This window comes from Lacerta agilis, chromosome 8 (genome assembly GCF_009819535.1).
Source record: "Lacerta agilis isolate rLacAgi1 chromosome 8, rLacAgi1.pri, whole genome shotgun sequence".
Classification (NCBI taxonomy): domain Eukaryota; kingdom Metazoa; phylum Chordata; class Lepidosauria; order Squamata; family Lacertidae; genus Lacerta; species Lacerta agilis.
Window position 1 is genome coordinate 23,820,465 of NC_046319.1, and position 18,902 is coordinate 23,839,366.

An 18,902-nucleotide genomic window follows, 5' to 3' on the forward strand; every position below is an offset into this window, starting at 1 on the left:
CCCCCCTCTGGACTCCCTGAAATGAGCGCTGATTATGCACTATATTCCATTTTCAGAAACGGCTTTTATGTTGTTTGACAGATTAAACGCAATGTGGAAATTTACAATATGAATGCAACCTGGGGCATCTAGTTCACCACTATAGGAATCGGGTGCTGGAGTAAATGAGCCTTTACTCTGATCAAGCTGCAAGGGTCCTCCCATGTTCTTAAGCATGTGTGTGTGTGTGTGTATACACATGTATCTATACATAGATATGCATGCAAACATCTTTACCTATATCCATATATATCAGCTGGTGGGAGGAGAGAATGACAATGCACGAGGAAGGCTAGTTAATCTTTTCTCTCTAAGCCACTCTGCTGATAATTCACACCGATCACTGTTTAATTTTGGGGCATTTCACAATAATAATTCTGCACCTGGGAAATCCAGATTTTTGCATCAATAAAAAGAATCATAGAAGCGTCTCGCTTCACATTAATTTGGTCTAGTTGTACTCATCAGGGAAGGGATCTATGCAAGAAGCCCCACAACGCCCCCTTAAGGTTCCTGATATTTCTGCTGCCTTGTTCACATCTTATTCAAACAAACATTATCTTTGCAGTCATGTATGGGAAAGCTAATAAATTCTATATCGTCAGTGCTCACACTGCCCCACCATGCAGTTTCCCCAGTCTTAAGTAGCCCACCCAAATTTCTCATACCTGCCCCCCCCCCCAGTCCCATGGACTGGATCCAATTATGTCCCACACCTCAAGCAGAGATCCGATCAGGGGTTTCCTGCATCTTGTAAGGCTTACCTCAAAGCCAAGGGGAGCCAACATGATGCCCTGGACTATGACTATCATCCTCCCTGGCTATAGGTCAGGTTGACTGGGACGGATGACAGATTTAGTCCAGAGCATCCAAAGGACATTGAGTTGGGGACTCTAGCTCTCTAAGCCCCCTCTGCCCAACTGTGGAAACAGTTGACATAAGGACCTACGAAGAGTCTGCTGCATCAGACCAATGGCCCATCTAGTCCAGCATCCTCTTCTCACAGTGGCCAACCAAATGGGGAACCTGCAAGCAGGACCCAACCACAAGAGCATTTCCCTCTCCTGTGCTTTCCGGCAACGGTTATTCAGAAGCATTGCTGCCTCTGACCACGGAGGCAGAGCACAGTCATCATGGCTAGTAGCCATCAATTGTCTTCTCCTCCATAAATCTGCCCAGTCCTCTTTTAAAGCCATCTAGAGGTTGGTGGCCCTCACAGCCTCCTGTGGGTGCGAGTTCTCTAGCTCAGTGTTTTTCAACCTTTTTTGGGCAAAGGCACACTTGTTTCATGAAAAAAATCTCGAGGCACACCACCATTAGAAAATGTTAAAAAATTTAACTCTGTGCCTATATTGACTATATATAAAGTCATTTTACAATTTTTCCCACGGCACACCAGGCAACATCTCGCGGCACACTAGTGTGCCACGGAACAGTGGTTGAAAAACACTGCTCTAGCTTAACTCTGTGACGCATGAAGGGCTACCTTTTGTCTGTCTCCTGAATGTTCATTGGATGTCCACAAGTTCTAGTGTTTTGAGGGGGCGGGGAGAGAACTTTCATCTATCCACTTTCTCCATTGAATGCATCATAAAAAGCCTTACTCCTACTCTCCTTTTCTCTAACTTAATGCTGCAACTTTCCTTTTAGGGGAGTCACTCCACCTTCCTGGGCCAGTTTGGAACAAGAGCTACTGGATGGCTGTGCCCTGAGATGGGGTAACATTCTAGTGATCTAGGTCAGGCAGGGACTGACCTTCCCTGAATCATGTTTAGAGATACAGCCGCAGGATTGGGCCTTGCCCCCGTAGTCACCGAGTTGTTCTTAAAGCCCTGCAGCACAACCATCTCCCATGCGCATAAGACACCACCAAAAGCAGTGGTCCCCAAGCTTTTTGAGTACGACAAGTCCAGATTTTCTTGGTGACCAACCAAATTATTGTCACGTGAATTCCGGAGCTTAAGGTTTTTGGCAGATGCTGGTTTTGTACATTTCAGCTGCAGGTTTAACTATTTATTTTGCTGGAAGCTGCCCAGAGTGGCTGGGGAAACCCAGCCGGATGGGCGGGATATCAACAATAAAACTATTATTATTATTATTATTATTATTATTATTATTCCGTAACCGCTGCCCAAAGTGTGCAAGCAAAAAAAATGCCCCTATTCATGTGGAATTTGTTGAAATATTTATAGTACCGATGAAGTTATTCACCGTTTTTTTAGTTTTGTGGGAATGGAAGCACATCAACCATCAGACTGCAGGGCATTTGGGGTTCACTTATAAAGCCCCTGAACCTCTTGCACAGGCTGCGTGTCCCACTTGCAGGTTGGACCCCACAGCCTGGGAAGCTGTGATCTAAAAGAAGTCTTGGCTGCTAGAAATTTCAATCCTACTGCAGCAAATCCTACACAGACACACTGGTGTGTAAGGAGGAGAGCGCCATCTAGCGGCATTTTGATGGCAGCCCTTTTGACTACCGTGAACCCAGAAAAGGCAGGCAGTGAGTTCCTGCGGTTGACCAAGTAACTTAGCCTATCAGCTTGGTGGATCGGAGTCCGGACTAAATGCCGCCTCCAGATTCCTTTGGGATCTCCCCAACGCCTTTCAACAGGCATTAGAAAAGGAGAACACAGGAGATCAGAAGCGCATCTTAAGACTAAGGCTAGGGCCCTGTGGTGCAAGGAGGCATTCCATTCCATTTATTCTTTATTCCATAAAATTCTATGCAGAAGGTTTATAAAACATGGGGTGCTGGAAGAGCCTCATCCCCGCCCCCCTCAAAAAAGTGGTCTGATAGAAGGGAGAAAAAGGTGGAATAGTAGCATGTGCTATTTCTGAGACACTTTAGGAGGTTTTTTTTTACGTTCCTCCAGTGGCGGAGCTGCATGCTCCGGCATGGGGGGTCGGGGTGGAGAACAGGCGGGAATGTGGCCGGCGTGTATCCCGGGGGCATGGTGTGTGTCCCAGGGCATGACGCACCGCCTGCGGGGGTGTGGCGCATGGTGCGGGGTGTGTGCAGCGTGCATCCTGGCAGTGCACGGTGCACATCGCGGGGGGGGGCTGCGATGATACCCACCTGGCATGGCACCAGAGGGGGTGCTCCCCCCGCCCTCTTCCTCCGCCAGTGCTCTCCTCCTGCCCAGGTCAAATAATCCCTTAGCTCCTCCCCTGCACTCTTCCTTTGCACTAACTGGTGTCCTCTCCTTCATGCCCAGCCCTCCACCCTTCTCTTTTTTTGCCCTTTCCCACTCACTTATGGTTACATATATGGCTTGAGACCAGGCTACCAGGGCTACCTGGAAGATTATAGCTCCCTACACAAGCCTCCTTGGGTGCTGAGATCCGATGGGGAGCACCTTCTCTTGGTCCCATCGACATCAGAGACATGGTTGGTAGTGACACAAGAGAGAGAAAGTGCCTTTTCTGTGGCTGAACACCCAGTTTGTGGAATTCCCTTCCAAGGGAGGTCCGACCGGCTCCCTCTCCATTATCCTTCCACCGGTGGGCTAAGACCTTCCTGTTCAGAGAGGCTTTTGGACACTTAGGAGCAGGTATGGCTGTTCATTAGGCTGCTGCAAGGGCAAGCTATACAGTGGTACCTTGATTCTCAAACTTAACCCATTCCGGGAGCCCGTTCGACTCCCGAAACCATTTGAAAACCAAGGCGCGGCTTCTGACTGGCTGCAGGAGCTTCCTGCACTCATGCAGAAGCCACGTCGGACGTTCAGCTTCCGAAAAACGTTCTGAAACCGGAACACTTACTTCCAGGTTTGCTGCGTTCGGGAGTCAATTTGTTCGGGAGCCGAGCTGTTTGAGTACCAAGATACCACTTTTCTTTGATTGCTGGTTCTAAATTATGTATTTTAATTGTTGTTTTTAACTACTTTGCTTTTAAATGTTGGAAACTGCCTTGAATCCCAGCTTAGGAGAAAGGATGGATAGAAATATTATTATTACTATTTCATTGCACGTGGCCCCTAGAAGCTTGTGAAGTTGTGAGTGAGGCTCTAGGGCAGTGGTGGCGAACCTTTTGGAGACCGAGTGCCCAAACTGCAACCCAAAATCTACTAATTTATCGCAAAGTGCCAACACGGCAATTTAATATGGGATAATAATTAATATACTGTAATAAAATGAGTGGGGGGGCTGCCCTGAGTTGTTGGGGGGGGGGCTTGGAACACAGTTGTTTTTTTTGGGTGGGGAGAAAAACACTCACACGCCTTATAAACGCTTCCTATGGCACGCGGAGCAGAAACAACACATAGAGTTTGGGGGGACATTTCCAGAGGTTTTTTTGGAGGGGGGTAGCCGAGACTTCCAGAGCTTTTTTGAGGGGCTTGGATCACAGTAGTTTTTTTGGTGGGGAGAAAAAACACTCACACGCATTATAAACGCGGAGCAGAAACAACACATAGAGCTTGGGGGGGGGGCATTGCCCTGAGTTTTTTGGGGGGAGGGGGTTGCCAAGACTAGCAGAGCTTTTGTGGGGGGGCTTGGATCCCAGTTGTTTTTTGGGGGGGGGAGAAGAACACTCATACGAATTATAAACGCTTCCTATGGCACAAGGAGCAGAAACAACACATAGTCTCAAGGATCGCAGGCAGCAACCAATCAATGAAAACCCTTGACAAAGCAGCCAATCACATGAACTACAGTCTGCTGGCTGTAAAAAAATCCCACCAATGGCGGGGGGTGGGGGGCAGGGAGGCAGGAATATAGCTGCTTTGGGGAGATAAACTGCCTCTAAGCTGCTGCCGGCCGGGTGGGAGCAGTTTACTCACAAGGAGGTGTGGGGGGAAGCTGCTGGCCAATTTGAAAACCCCAAACAACGGCACTGCTGGCGTGATGGCGCGTGCCAACAGAGAGGGCTCTGTGTGCCCACTCTGGCACCCGTGCCATAGGTTCGCCACCACTGCTCTAGGGCCTGCAAGAAGAAGCCCCCCCCCACCCTTGGCATGCTGCTGGCTCCCTCGAGAAAGTTCCTTTTGCTTACCTATACTTCATGCCGGTCGTTTGCGCTGTGCAATCGTCCAGGGACAGCCCGTGCATCCGCAGGAACTCTTCCCTGATCCTGGCCTGGGCTGCCACCCGGACATCCCTGAGCCTCTGCAGTTCCACCGTGTCTGTCTGCTGGATCTGGTGCAGCCCCCACTCTGAATGGCACCTACTGGCCACGCTCCGGAGGCTCCCGCTGTACGTCATGGACAGCATGATGCTGCCTGACGGGGGGATCTGTGAATTTCCCAGGCGTTAAAGGGAATCGTGCTCAGGTGAACCAAACTCGCTTCCTTTCCAAAAGGGGCCAAATCAACCTGCCACCGACACTGCAATTGTCTCCCCTAGCTGGGCTCCGATTCACATTGCTTTGACGGAGCCAGCCTGCTCTGTTGGCCACAGAGTATGCATGCTTCAGAACCAAACTGGGTTCGTTATCGGGTTGGGAAGGAAAACGAACCAACTCCGGGCCCCGTACAAATAGGAATGGAGTTAAATGCACCAGGGCCGCTGGACGTTTGCTGCAGGTATGGTAGGGAACATCTGTGGCACTCCAGATGTTGTAGGACAACAGCTCCTGTTATCCCTGGTGGTGCTTGCTGCAAGGAGTGATGGGAGTTGGAGTCCAACATCTGGAGGTAGGCCTAAGCTATCATTTGACAGTACATCTCGAGCAATGGACAACCCAAAGACTCAGATGCTGGGTGCAAAGGCAGAACAAAGGGTGATTTATCTCTCCCCTGCCCCTGCATTTTCTTCTGTGAGAAGTGATGCTCTCTACACAAATGGGTCCCCCTTGTAGATTGCAGTTCAACCCCGGTATCTCCATCTAAGTCTAGGAGAGAATCCTGACTTAAATCCTGGAGAGCCGCTTTGAGTCAGTGTAGACAACACTGAGCTAGATGGACCAATTGGTCTCACTCTGTTTAATGCAGCTTCCTATGCAGTACATTGTCCCCAAGATCTTTCTGTTGGTCACTCTGAAGCATGACAAAGAATGTTGGGAACTGCCTTTTCTACACATCTTAGCCAAAGGGTTCTGACTCTTGATTGGCAACGGAGGAATAGTCACCAGCATTGCCAACTTGACCAGAAAAACTATCACGAAACCCTGGCCTGCTTTTGCTTTAATAATTACAGGGAGGTCAAATATGGTCACCTGCTACTGCCTGCAGAAACAGCAGCTGTTAAAGGCAGAAGAGCCAGGGGAAGTTAGAGTTGGCAACTACGATTGCCGGGCCTTGATTTTCAAAATCTTGACCTGCCTCCTATGCAGGGCCAGAATTAGGTTTGATGAAGCCCTAAGCTACTGAAGGTAATGGGGCCCTTTATATGTCCAGCTGTCCTTTGTCAACAACAAATTGTCGCTGATTTTTGAGTTGAATATATGCTATGTGGTAATTTATGGACCTAATAGGTATCTAAAGCCATTTGCACATGCAGAATGTAGGCACCCTATATATAGAAATGAGCAAACCAGTGATATTTTAGGGAGCAGGCTAGCAGGCAGGGAACATTACTTATATCATAGGAGCCTACACAACCCAAACACTGTTGCTGTATGTAGGTTTTATTTTATTTGTTTTTTATCTTATATTTTGGAAATGGACATCCAGTTTTTTTCCCTTTAATTTTTTTTTGGGGGGCCCCAAGAGAGTGGGGCCCTAAGCCATAGCTGTCAACTTTTCCCTTTTCTTGCAAGGAATCCTATTCGGAATAAGGGAATTTCCCTTAAAAAAAGGGAAAAGTTAACAGCTATGCCCTAAGCTATAGCTTGTTTAGCTTATACATAAATCCGGCACTGCTCCCATGCCAGCCCCTACTCTCCAGGGTAATGTGTACAAGCCAATGCATTTCCCATGGCTGAAAAGTTGCTGGACTACAACACCCATCATTGCTGACCACCAACCATGCTTGTTGGAGATACACTGGGAAATCAAGGCAAGCTTGCATACTCTTTGACCAACAGAAGTTGTTCAGACCCAAAGATTTCCAGCCCCATCCTCAACAGGTTCAACACACCGACAATGCATCCTTCTATGAAACCAGAAGAGGGTTTTTAAAGGTCACATTGAGCCTGCTGCCTTCATCCAGCATCACACCAGAGTCGCACAGGAACCGCCACTACGTTCTTAGGAAGCACAGACCCATTTTGGGGGATGGGTGAGAAAGGGTTGTAGCCAAAAGTCAAGGAGACTGAGCAGGAGGGAAAAAATGAAAAGAGGAAGAAGGAAGCACAGGAAAAAACAAAACAAAACAAAACACAAAGAGCCTTCGAAAAGATTCTAAATAGCTTGGCACTATCTACTACGGAATGGGGGGAAAAAAGATGAGGAAATGGATCTCAGGGTGAAATGGGCAGATGGCACCAACACAAAATATGAATGATTTAGACGGTTACTGTGTATGAATGATTAAAATGGGGACCTGAAAACCTCCAAACCTTATTAATATACAACAGATCTCCATCCAACCAGGGAGGGCATGTTAGGGCAAAAATTAATAATCTTAATTTCACATACATGCTCCGGGGGCTGAAAGGGTGGTGATGGACCAGGAATGAGACCTTGGGGTCATAGCAGATAGCTCAATGAAGATGTTGACCCAGTGGGAAAAGGGCAAATTCCATGCTAGAGAAATTTCTTAGGAGACGAACTGAAAATAAAAGCACCACTATCATAATGCCATTATAGAAATCTATGGCGTGACAGCATTTTGAATACTGTTAGATGGGCCACTTGCCTGACTCGGCAGGGCTCCTCTCATCTTCATGACAGATCCTGAGTCCAGACTCCAGCTTAATACTTATCGGAGCATCTTAAATAGCCAAGCTTCACCCAGTGCTTGAGGGACCATGGTCTATCTTCCCGCCCAAGGACAAAAATGAACCTTCACAGCCAGAGACGGCCTACTCAGGTGCTTGAGATGAAACAGAGGGGACCTTCTTTGCTTCTTAGAAGATGCATGCATGGGATCTCAGCTGCTTCATCCTGCCTGCCCTACTCTCTTCAAAATTGGTGCTTGCTACCTGCAGGTTTCATAGGTCAGGGATGGGGATCCTGTGGTCCTCCAGCTGTTAATGGCCTCCACTTCCCAGCCCCAGCAAAACCTGGAGAGCTACTGTAAATGAATGTTTTCTCGCTCAACTGAGCAGGCTACATTTTCAAGAAAGAAGCTCTCATAATCTCTCTGCACCAACCTTGGTGCTGCATTCCTCCTTCCAAGCCAAGCTTTTCAGCTGCAGCGGATCCTGCCAGGCGGCTCAGACCTTCAGCTGGTGCTGATCCAGGAAACACCTGCCCTCAACAGACATAAGGGCACAGGGTTTTTCTCTTCACTGTCTGCATCTGCCTAAGACAGGCATAGGCAAACTTGGCCCTCCAGATGTTTTTGGCCTACAATTCCCATGATCCCTACCTAGCAGGACCAGTGGTCAGGGGTGATGGGAATTGTAGTCTCAAAACATCTGGAGGGCCAAGTTTGCCTATGCCTGGCCTAAGGTGTCTTGCTGGCTGCCCCAGACCACCAACAGTGGGAGAGGGCACCAAAAAGATTTCTGGAGCTTTGGGTGTATTTTGCATTTCTCCAAGCAAGGAGATGGGGAAAGAGCGTGACCATACATGTGGTGGTTTGTGCGGTAACCTCTGTCGTGAACTTGTGTACAGGCCCTAGGAGGACCTGTAACCATTGCTCAGATTATAGTGGACTTGAGCCCTTTACCACCATAGCTACTGCTTTTAGAAGCAGATAGGAGCACGGTTCAACTAAATTGTGCCCTGAAATCTAGCTCTCTGGTAGAGCAACTGCTTTGCACGCACAAGGGTCTGGGTTCAATGGCATCTCCAGGTAGGAAAAGATTCCCTGCCTAAAATTCTGGAGAGCCTTTGCAGCCAGTCACGTGTCCAGTGTTTCCCAAATTTGGGTCTCCAGCTGTTTTTGGATTACAACTCCCATAGTCCCTAGCTAGCAGGACGGGTAGTCAGGGATGGTGGGAATTGTAGTTCAAAAACAGATGGAGACCCGAGTTTGGGAAACACTGGTGAAGACAATAACAAGTGAGGTGGAGTATTGGTCTGGCTCAGCATGAGGCAGCTTTTTACGAATGGAGGGAGGAGAGATGAGACAGAGGAGCAGGGCTCTGTTCAGAAAAGGCCTGCCAAAATGATCAAGGAGGGGATGGAGTGATTCCCTTGCTAGGAAAGGATGCAGCATTCTGAACTCTGGAGAAAACGCGAGTAAGAGACAGCATGGTAGGAGTTTATGAAATAATGCATGGCATGGAGAAAGTGGACAGAGGAAATATTTTCTTCCTCTCTCATAACACAGGAATCTGTGGACAGCCAATGTAGCTGAATGACAGGAGATTCAGGACAGATAAAAGAAATCCTTCTTCACGTAGCACAGAGTTAAACTACGGAACTCGCTCCCACAGGTGGCAGGGGCGGCCATTGACTTGGATGGCTTGTAAAAGAGAACTGGGTAAAAAAAGAGAAAGTTGGGGCTGGTCACTGTACTGAACTAAATGGACCAAATGATCTGACTCAGTATTAAGACAACATCCTTGGTTCCTGCAACTTAGATCCACTGTCAATTAGACAGTGCATCTGGACAATAATATTAGTTATTAATATAATATAATATTATGATATGATATGATATGATATGATATCATATCATATCATATCATATCATATCATATATTTTGTAATATTAGTTGTTGTTATTATTATAATATTAGTGGAAGACAGGAGTGCCTGGCGTGCTCTGGTCCATGGGGTCACTAAGAGTCGGACACGACTAAATGACTAAGCAACAACAACAATTAGTTATATATCTATATATTAATGTATGGAAATGTAACTGATTGTATTTGCCGTATTATACTATACCTTTCTTTCTTATTTTATTTTCTACACTTTTTTTCCTCCTCGTTTTCTTTGTTCTTTCAGCCCTTTATTTTCAGTAACAGAAATTCATTTAATCATCATCATCTTAGATCCACGGTCATTCATATTATTATTACTGGTAGTTTGAATAATATTTTGATTCCAATTACCTGTATTATTGAGGTGATTTTTAACTGTAGGAGGTTAAGTCCATTGTATGTGGACATTGTGTGTGTGTGTGTGTGAGAGAGAGAGAGAGAGAGAGAGAGAGAGAAAGAGAAAGAGAGAGAGAGAATGGGAGAGAGAAGGGATGAATGACTGGAAGGAAATGTCCCTTTCTGTCCTTTTCCTTCCCCATTCCTTTGTTCAGGGATAACAAAGCCCCTTCACTGCACCAGAGGCCGCTGTGCAAATTTTGTCACACTGAACCTTGGAAAGACCCGCCAATGGGCATCCCTGGCCCCCATCAAAAGGGGATGCTCTGGGCTTGATCAATACCCATTAGGCTTCAAGAGGAATGAAGGATCCCCGCGAAATTTCATTTCCAATCAATTGCACTGAAATCCTTGAGTTTAGGACGATAAAGGCAGCACTCGAGTAGCTGAGACTGCAGTTTTTAAAGGGATCATTGATATCAGCAAGGGAACTCGCCTTCTTTCTATAGTCTGATTCTTTGGTCCCAAGGGGAGTGGATGGCGAGAGGTTGCTCAATCCAATTCCTCTGTAATGCAACCTGGGGGAGGGCTGGAGATATTGCAAGTGGCGTGCCCCCACCTCAGCGGCCCAGGACACAGAAATGTTGGACCCGTTTGTGGCTCACAGTCTGGCTTGCTGATCAAAACAGCCTCTAAGACAGGGGTGGAGGTGGGGGTCATGTTCCTGCATTTCAGGGGGTTGGATTGGATGACCTTTGGGGGTCCCTTCCAACTCTACGATTCTATTCTACTATCTGTGGCCCTCCAGTGGTTGTTGGGCTCCAGCTCCCATCGGCCAGCATGGCCAATTGTCAGGGATGAAGGGAGCTGGTTTCTATCAACCACAGATGTTCTTCCCCGATGCTCTAAGCCAGCATCCCTCAAAGCTATGGTAGCTGAGGCCCTGAAATGAAAGCTGGGGGCATGTAAATCGCACTAGGTGCAAAGGGGCTTGCTCCTGGATAAGCACAGGGGGTAGTGGCAGCTTCTCCATCGGGGCAAATCAGAGAGTCAGTGTTACAGACCAGGACTTGCTTGGACATGGAGCTCACTGGGAGACCTTGGGTCAGTCACTGCCCCTCAGTCTAACCTACCTCACAGGGTTGTTTTGAGCAGGGGGAGAACCATGTATGCCACCTTGAGCTCCATGGAGGGGAAAAGGTGGGAATATAAATGGAATAAATAAATCACCCCCCAGCTGGGAAAGCAGCTCTAGACTGTAACAATTAGCTGGCAAATTGGTTAGCTAAAACCCTTCCGATCACTGAAGCTTAATGTGGGAGGATGATAAAATAAAGGACTTTTCCGTGCAGAAAATTCTTCCTAAGGTCTAGTTGGAATCGCCTTTCTTGTCATTGGAATCCATTGGTTTGGGTTCTACCCACAAGAAAACAAGCTTTCTCCATCTTCTATGTGACAGCTGTTTAGATATTTTAAGGTGGCTCTCCTGTCACCCCCCCTCCAGTTTCCTCTCCTCAAGGCAAAACATTCCAGCCTGCACATGTTCCAGCCTGCCAATATGCTCCTTAGACATGGTGCCCAGAACTGGACACAGTATTTCAAATGGGGTCTCTGCCTGCTCCCTTGGTCATTTACACACAAGCGTCTGGGAGGATCAGAGTGCATATCGGACAAGGGTTGGTATTCTGCAGCCTTAGAGTTGCATGCAGCCCTTACCCTAATTTCAAAAGTGCTTTGCAAGCAATCAGCTCTAGACTTCTGGAGGGGTATCAGAAAGAGAAAGAACAGGGAACGGAAGAATGAGAGGAAAGGTGGCCCCAACCACTGCTTATATATGGCCTGCTATAGAATATTCCCAAGAGAATGTGGTCATTAGCAGGAAAAATGTTACCCACCCCTGGTATAGAGCCTGTGTAGTGGGCATGCAGCAAGATGTGCTAGTTGGTGCATGTTTAGACTGACTCATGTAGACTATCTGTGTCCAGTTTTGGGCATCACAGATGTGGAAGGTGTGCTGAGAAGGGTGCCCATGTTCTGGAAACCAAGCCTTTTGAGGAACGGTTGACGGAGTTGGGGATGTTTAGCCCAGAGAAGACTGTGTGTGTGTGAGAGACAGAGATACAACAGCCATCGTCAAATATCTAAAGGGCTGTTACAAAGATGGGAAAATCCTATTTCTTAGGACCCGAACCAATGGATTCAAATTACAAGGAAGGAGATTCCGACTAATCTTTAGGAAGAATTCAGTGATGGAAAGAGCCGTTTGACAGTGGAATGGACTCCCGCAGAAAGTGGTGGATTCTCCTTCCTTGGACGTTTCTAAACAGAAGCTGGATGAATCTTTAGCTGTGATTCTTGTGCTGCAGGGGGGTTGGACTAGATGACACCTGAGGTCACTTTCAACTCTACAATTCAAGCAGTCAGTAAGGGAGATTTGGGAGTGCAACGGAAGCCCTTCCTTCAAGAAGATCAAAGTGGTAAAATTATCCTCATAGCAACCTACAAAGCTAAATTAAGTTGAGATCCTAAGCTTCCAGGGGCCACACAATAAGATTCAATTCCAGGCAGGGTTCAAGAACCCTGCTTTCTCCAGCCTAATATTCTGGCCATTCCCTTTTATGCTCATTTTTCTTGAAACTCTCAAGGACATCAACTCCTAGGTATGCAACCAATCTTGCATATGCGGTCAAAGGTTTATGGGCATTCTGGGCAATGACTTTTGGAATGTTAAGTGTGCGGCATAGCAGGGTTTATTAATTAAATTAAAATAATATGCAAAAAGGGAAGGAAAACGAGGCACAGCCACATAAATGCACAAACAGGAAATTCAAGGGAAATCAACCTCAGATCTGAAAATAACATACCATTTTCACGCAGAGACATCCCTGGACCACAAAGAATACTTAAAAAAAAATAAAATACAGTAAGGAATTAGGAGTGAACACCTACAGCCTCAGCCATTTCAGGGATGATTTGAAACCAGTATCTGTTGGTTGCTTTCTTCCTTTTCTAAAATCAAAACTCACCGCTGCCCTGAAACAACAACAACAACCTCCTGATTCTGTAAGGGTTCAATCCTCTGCGCACGCTTGCTAATAAGCAAATCCCATTGAACTCAGGACTTCATTTCCGTGTTTTAACCTTCAGACTGGGAAAAGCGAACAGAACCATCCCATCTACAATGGAGGCCGGCTGGAGTTCACCATGGCTCTCTGCCCTTGCTAGAACCTGTCTCACCATACGATGCAAAAAATAAAATAAAATAAAAATCCAACCATCGCTGAAATCTCTCATCTGCCCTCAACTTCCAAGCACCTCATCCTTATCAAAAAACAAAAACAAACCCAACACCAAAGTTTTGCATCCCTATCCCCAAAATTTAAATAACCGCAAAACTTCCTGGAGAAGATGCCCTGGTGTCAAGCGGAGAAAGATGGAGAATCTCCTGGGGGAACCATCTCTCTGAATGGATGCTGGGTGGCCAAAGCCCTAAAGGAAGAAACAGCCACCCTTTCCCCCACCAACAAAGGCTTCCTCGCCATCAAGACCCCAGGATTCCTAGTCTCTCTCCTGCGAAACAGTGAAACCTCCAACAAGCCTTGCCCTCGCTCTGGTCCCTCATCGCTCCGGTGTCCGCCCAAACTCACCCGGTTTCTCGGAATCCTGCTCATTAAATAAAAGTTCTAGCTCGTTAGGTTTTGCACGGAGGGCTCTTAACGAGCGCACAGGCGGGGCTTTCATTAGGGGAGTGTCGACGCCAGCCGTCAAGAGCAATCCTGGACTGAGGCAAGTCTCTCCAGAGTCAAAGATGTTTAGCAGCAGATCCATTAAGGCCTATTAAGGATCTCTCTCCCACCCCGCCCCACCTCCCCTTTACCAAACGGGAGCTAAATTATTCAGGATCCTCTCGTTCTAAAAGCATTTGGGGAAAGCAGCCGATTGATGAGGACTGGCGTCCATCACTCACTTCTTCTCCGTGCAAACCTGTCAGGTGCAGAGAGAAGGTGCCTCCCAGGCCTCGGATGCTGTCACGGCGGCGATGGAGGCAGAGAGACTGGTTGATGGATGGCTCGGGATGGGCCAGAAGTCTCTCTCCCTGCTCATGGTAGAGCCAGAAGTCAGGAGCAGCTTTGCCAACGATGGGACGGATCCCCACAGTATGGAGCGAAAGTCACCTTGGCTAAAAGAAGCAGCTGCAAACTTTGGCGCTAGTCAAACTCAACCTTCTCATTGCAGGGGGGCAGCAAATTCCGTAATCAGAAAATGCACAAAATGAATTTGAGCAGGGACAAATGCAAGGTTCTCCACTTAAAAGAGGGATAACCAGGTGCATAAATATAGGATGGGGGATAGCTGGCTTGACACGTAAAAAGGGTTCAGGGGTCTTGGTAGACCACAAGGCTAACATGAGTCAACAGTGTGGTGAAGCGTATGCGATTCTAGGCTGCATCAACGGAAGCATACTGTCCAGATTAAAGGAAGGAAAAGACCCTTTCTCTTCTGCCTTGGCCAGACCCCACCTGGAGTCACTGCGGAAGCCTACTGGCAACCAGGGCTTCTGGAAAGCATTCCGTTTGCTCAGAAAATGCACCGCAATCCTTCCCTTTTCGGCAGAGAGAGATGGTCCCTCAGGTACAGTTCTTGGGATTAAGGCACACCCTGGATCATATCCCCCCCCAAAAAAAATTTTTTTTGCGGCCTAGGTTGAAATGTTAAGCTATGTGTCGTCAAGTGACGGTTGATAACGATGGGCGGTATTTACCTCCTATCTTAGAAACTGTTTTTGAATGTCACACTGTGGCGTGACCAAGGGGTCATAGAAGATAGGGGCGTCAACAGGGGTCAAGAAGATAGTTTATAAACCCAATGGCAAGCCTGTTCCTTTATCATATAAAAGCTTGGTATGTTCCCCTGGGAAGAAGCAAGGAGCTACTTTGGAGGAGCAATGGACAAGCTCTCCCATGAGAAGATTTTCCACCCCCACTAAAAAAATACTAGCCCTACAAAAACCCCACTAAAAAAATCCTAGCCCTACAAAAACTGCAGCCATATATACATTGCATTAACTCATTTATAGGGTGAGAGGCACTACCTGGAGATGCCAGGATTGAACCATGGATCTGCTGCACACGATGCAGTTACTAGGTGGTCACTGATTTAAGCGAAGTAGGAAAATGTCTCATGTGAAGCCAGGCTATTGGTCCATCTACACCGACTGGCAGAGGCTCTCTGGGGTGGTAGAGCAGCGTTCTGCTGAAACCCGACCTCCAATTCATCAAAAATGCCCCCTCCTTCAAACAGAAAACCCCAGAGGCTTCCATTTCTCTGGCTTTAATGAGCTCTGGCATGGGAATGGCAAAGGTGGTGGATTCTGTGGGAATGAGAATATCACCCATCTTTGTCCTCCCTTTTGATTATTTTTTTTTAAAGCAATGTCCTTCCTTGTTGTATTTCTAATCATAAAGCAGCTCTCTGTTCTTAAGGGGAGCGCCATAGCTCAGACGGTAGAGCCCTTGCTTTACATGCAGAATGTCGCAGGTTCAATCACAGAGGGGACCTCAATGTAACTCAACCCCCTGCAATGCAGGAATCTTTCAAACAATGTGGGGCTCGAATCCATGGCCCTGAGATGAAGTGCCTGCCATCCCCACTAAAAGTGCACCAAAAATAAATAAATAAATCTGCTGGTTGCAAAAGGTGCCAGGCCATGTACAGAGCGCACCCTGGATTCTACTTGAGAGCCTGGGCAGAACTAGCACCACAAACAGCTCAATGGGGAACAGAGAAACCAGGAAGGAAAGGAACGCTATTGAATGCAATTAAGACAATTGTTTTAAGAAGCAGAGAGAGAGAGAGAGAGACAGAGAGAGAGAGAGAGAGAAATTATTCTACTACGCAAATAACATGCATATTTGCTTTTTAAATATTTGCTGATCTTAGCTGTGCATTAGTGATCATTGTTTTATGCTGTTTGGTGTACACCTCTTAAGATACTTTTCCAGTTGCGCAGTTCATGACCCCCCCCCCCAAAACAAAACACTAAGTGGTATCCATGTGAGCGGGAGGGTTTTCAGCACCGGGGAAAGGAGCGGGGGGGGGGGTCCTTCGTGTGCAGAGACCCCTGGTAGCCAGACTCCATTAGGTCAGCCAGTGGCACATTCCCGAGCAGCGATCCCGTTAATGCAGAGATTTCCGAGGCTAAGTGGCTGCTCTACTCTCGAAGCTCAGAACGAGGCTGTTTCGCCTTTTATCCCTCTCTTAATGCATTTTCCCCGATTAACAGGGACTGGATGGCCTCCCAGACTCGCTCTGGGGAAAAGCTAATTGGTCTGGATTTTGCCAACACATCAGCACCGACGCACATGGCCACCCCCCCTTGCCAGAGGAGCCGCACGGGCTGTTGCGTTGGGCGGTTGCTGGCGGCGAGGACTCCGGATGTCCAATTATCTCAAGGCCCCCCCAAATGCTGCTGCCTCACTTAAAGCAGCAGCCATGGGTAACTCTGTTAAAAGGTGGGAGGTGATGCAAACAGACCCTTGCTCTGCCTGAGAGCTTGCAGCGCTGTCTGCTGGCTCTGGGTGGGATGCACAAAGGATCTCACCTGATGCAAAAATTGCTTCTAGGTTCCAGAAGGACACAGCCAGCAAGGACATGTTCCCTGCATGCAGTTCTTAAGTTTATAAAATGATGCATGACACGGAGGGAAGTGGGTAGGGGGAAGTTTTTCTCCCTCTCTCGTCACAACAGAACTTGTGCACATCCAATGAAGCTGGATGTTAGAAGATTCGGGACAGATCAAAGAAACCCCTTCTTCGCAGAGAGAAGAACTAAACCGTGGTACTCCCTCCCGCAGGAGGCCATGATGTTCACCCACTTGGATGGCTTTAAATGAGGATTCGACAAATTCATGGGGGAAGAGGGCTACTGATGGCTACTAGCCATGATGGCTCTTGCCCTGCCTCTGCAGTCGGAGGTAGCAATGCTTCTGTATACCACTTACTGGCAGAGCACAAGATGGGAGAGTTGCTCAGGTCCTGCTTGTGGGCTTCCGGATTGGGGCATCTAGTTGGCCACTGTGAGAACAGGGTGATGGACCAGATGGGCTATTCAATTGCCTTGGTACAGCAGGCTCTTTAGATGCTCTTGTGCAGAAGGCCCCAAGTTCGAATCCTGGAAAGGATCAGCGGGCAGGCAACAATACTGGACTAGGCAGAACCACAGCCTGATGCAGGACGCTTTCGATGCCCACCCCTCTCTATGGCTTTCAGCTTACCCAAAGCCTTCTCCTCTCTTAACGCTGTGTATACACATCACCACTTATTCCTGCTCTGCCACGCTTCCGCTGCTGGCGTTTGAAGCTGAATATGTATGACTCTAGCTCCAACCCAGAAGCATCCTGTGGCTCCTTAATGAATGCTCCTGCTGGATGCGCTATCCCACAAGCCAGCTTTCCCCTATCCAAAAACAGAAGCCGCACTTATGCTGAGGTGTGTACGGTTTCAGGAGGCCTTTGCACATGCTCAGTCGATAGCTTCGGCGACTTAAGAAATCTGGTGCAGGGAAAACAAAGCAGGTGAAGGTCATCGGGTTGCTCCCTCTACAGTCTGTACAGCAATGTAGGATGCAACTTGAAATGCAGCAAGGGGAGGATGCATTCTCTAATGTATATGAAGCCCCAAGGTAACCCAAGTCTCCTTGTTCCTCCATCACCCTCCTCCTGGAACACCAACATGGCAACCATAATCCTTCCTTCAAACACCCACTGTTTCCACCCAACCCAGGGATAGGGAACCGGGTTGTTGCACTACAACTCCCAGCACTCCTGACCCTCGACCGTGCTGGCAGGGTCCCCATCTCTGGTTAAGGTCCTTAATCCTTGAAAGGATCAAGGGGTTCACCCCCAACCTGAAGCAAAGCCCAATGGTGTGCAAAATGCATTTGCTAACATTCCTTCTCCTGTGTTTCTGTGCTGCTGTCATCTGAGACTGTAATCGCCATGAGGCAGGGGAACACCCCCCCCCCCGCTTTTGTGCTTATGTTACTCTACTAAAAACAATGTGCATGGATGACGTATATTAGCGATTCCAAAAGCTATCGAGGCCACTGCCCACTTTGTTCCATAGGTAAAGTAAAGGACCCCTGGATGGTTAAGTCCAGTGAAAGGCGACTATGGGGTTGTGGCGCTCATCTCGCTTTCAGGCCAAGGGAGCCGGCGTTTGTCCACAGACAGCTTTCCGGGTCATGTGGCCAGCATGACTAAACTGCTTCTGATGCAACGGGACACAGTGACGGAAACCAGAGCGCATGGAAACGCTTTTTACTTTCCCGCCATAGTGGTACCTATTTATCTACTTGCACTGGCATGCTTTTGAACTGCTAGGTTGGCAGGAGCTGGGACAGACCAACGGGAGCTCACCCTATTGCGGAGATTCAAACCGCCGACCTTCTGATCAGCAAGGCCAAGAGGCTCAATGGTTTAGACCACAGCGCCACCCGAGTCCCAGCACCCTCTACCCTACTCTATAAAAAAGCATTATTCAAAATAGTGGTTTGCACAACCTGCTAAGGAAGATAACAACACAGTAAAATTCCAGGCAGTAACAATTCATTGCACATCTCTTCAAAATCCAGTTGAAACTATTTAGTTTAATTAATTCACCGGAACCGGTGAACTCCCCAGGTAATCCCCGCTACCCGGGGACATTGCAGCCCACTTTGGGAACCGTTGGTGCATATAATAACTAATCATGTTGCATTTGCTCACAGTCAACTGTGAAGCCCCGCCTCCCCATCTCCTTCATGTCGCTGCCGATATTTAAACTGCGGC

At 47.8% G+C, this 18,902-nt stretch overlaps 1 protein-coding gene across 5 annotated transcripts in view; it reads right to left on the reverse strand.

Moving 5' to 3' along the window:
- The window catches only part of KCNAB2 (potassium voltage-gated channel subfamily A regulatory beta subunit 2), a 100,394-nt gene that overhangs the window by 42,737 nt on the left and 38,755 nt on the right, over positions 1-18,902 (reverse strand). The window contains exons 1-2 of one of the 5 annotated variants that reach the window (XM_033156563.1): positions 13,723-13,847; positions 5,033-5,271 (exon numbers count right to left, since the gene is read on the reverse strand). The exons of 3 other annotated variants lie outside the window; for them this stretch is intronic. In XM_033156563.1, the coding sequence (XP_033012454.1) occupies positions 5,033-5,271; positions 13,723-13,746 (263 nt within the window). In that variant the 5' untranslated portion in view covers positions 13,747-13,847. Of the gene's footprint in view, positions 1-5,032; positions 5,272-13,722; positions 13,848-18,902 lie in introns of those variants that run through there. One more of the 5 variants, XM_033156565.1, reaches the window with a different exon arrangement.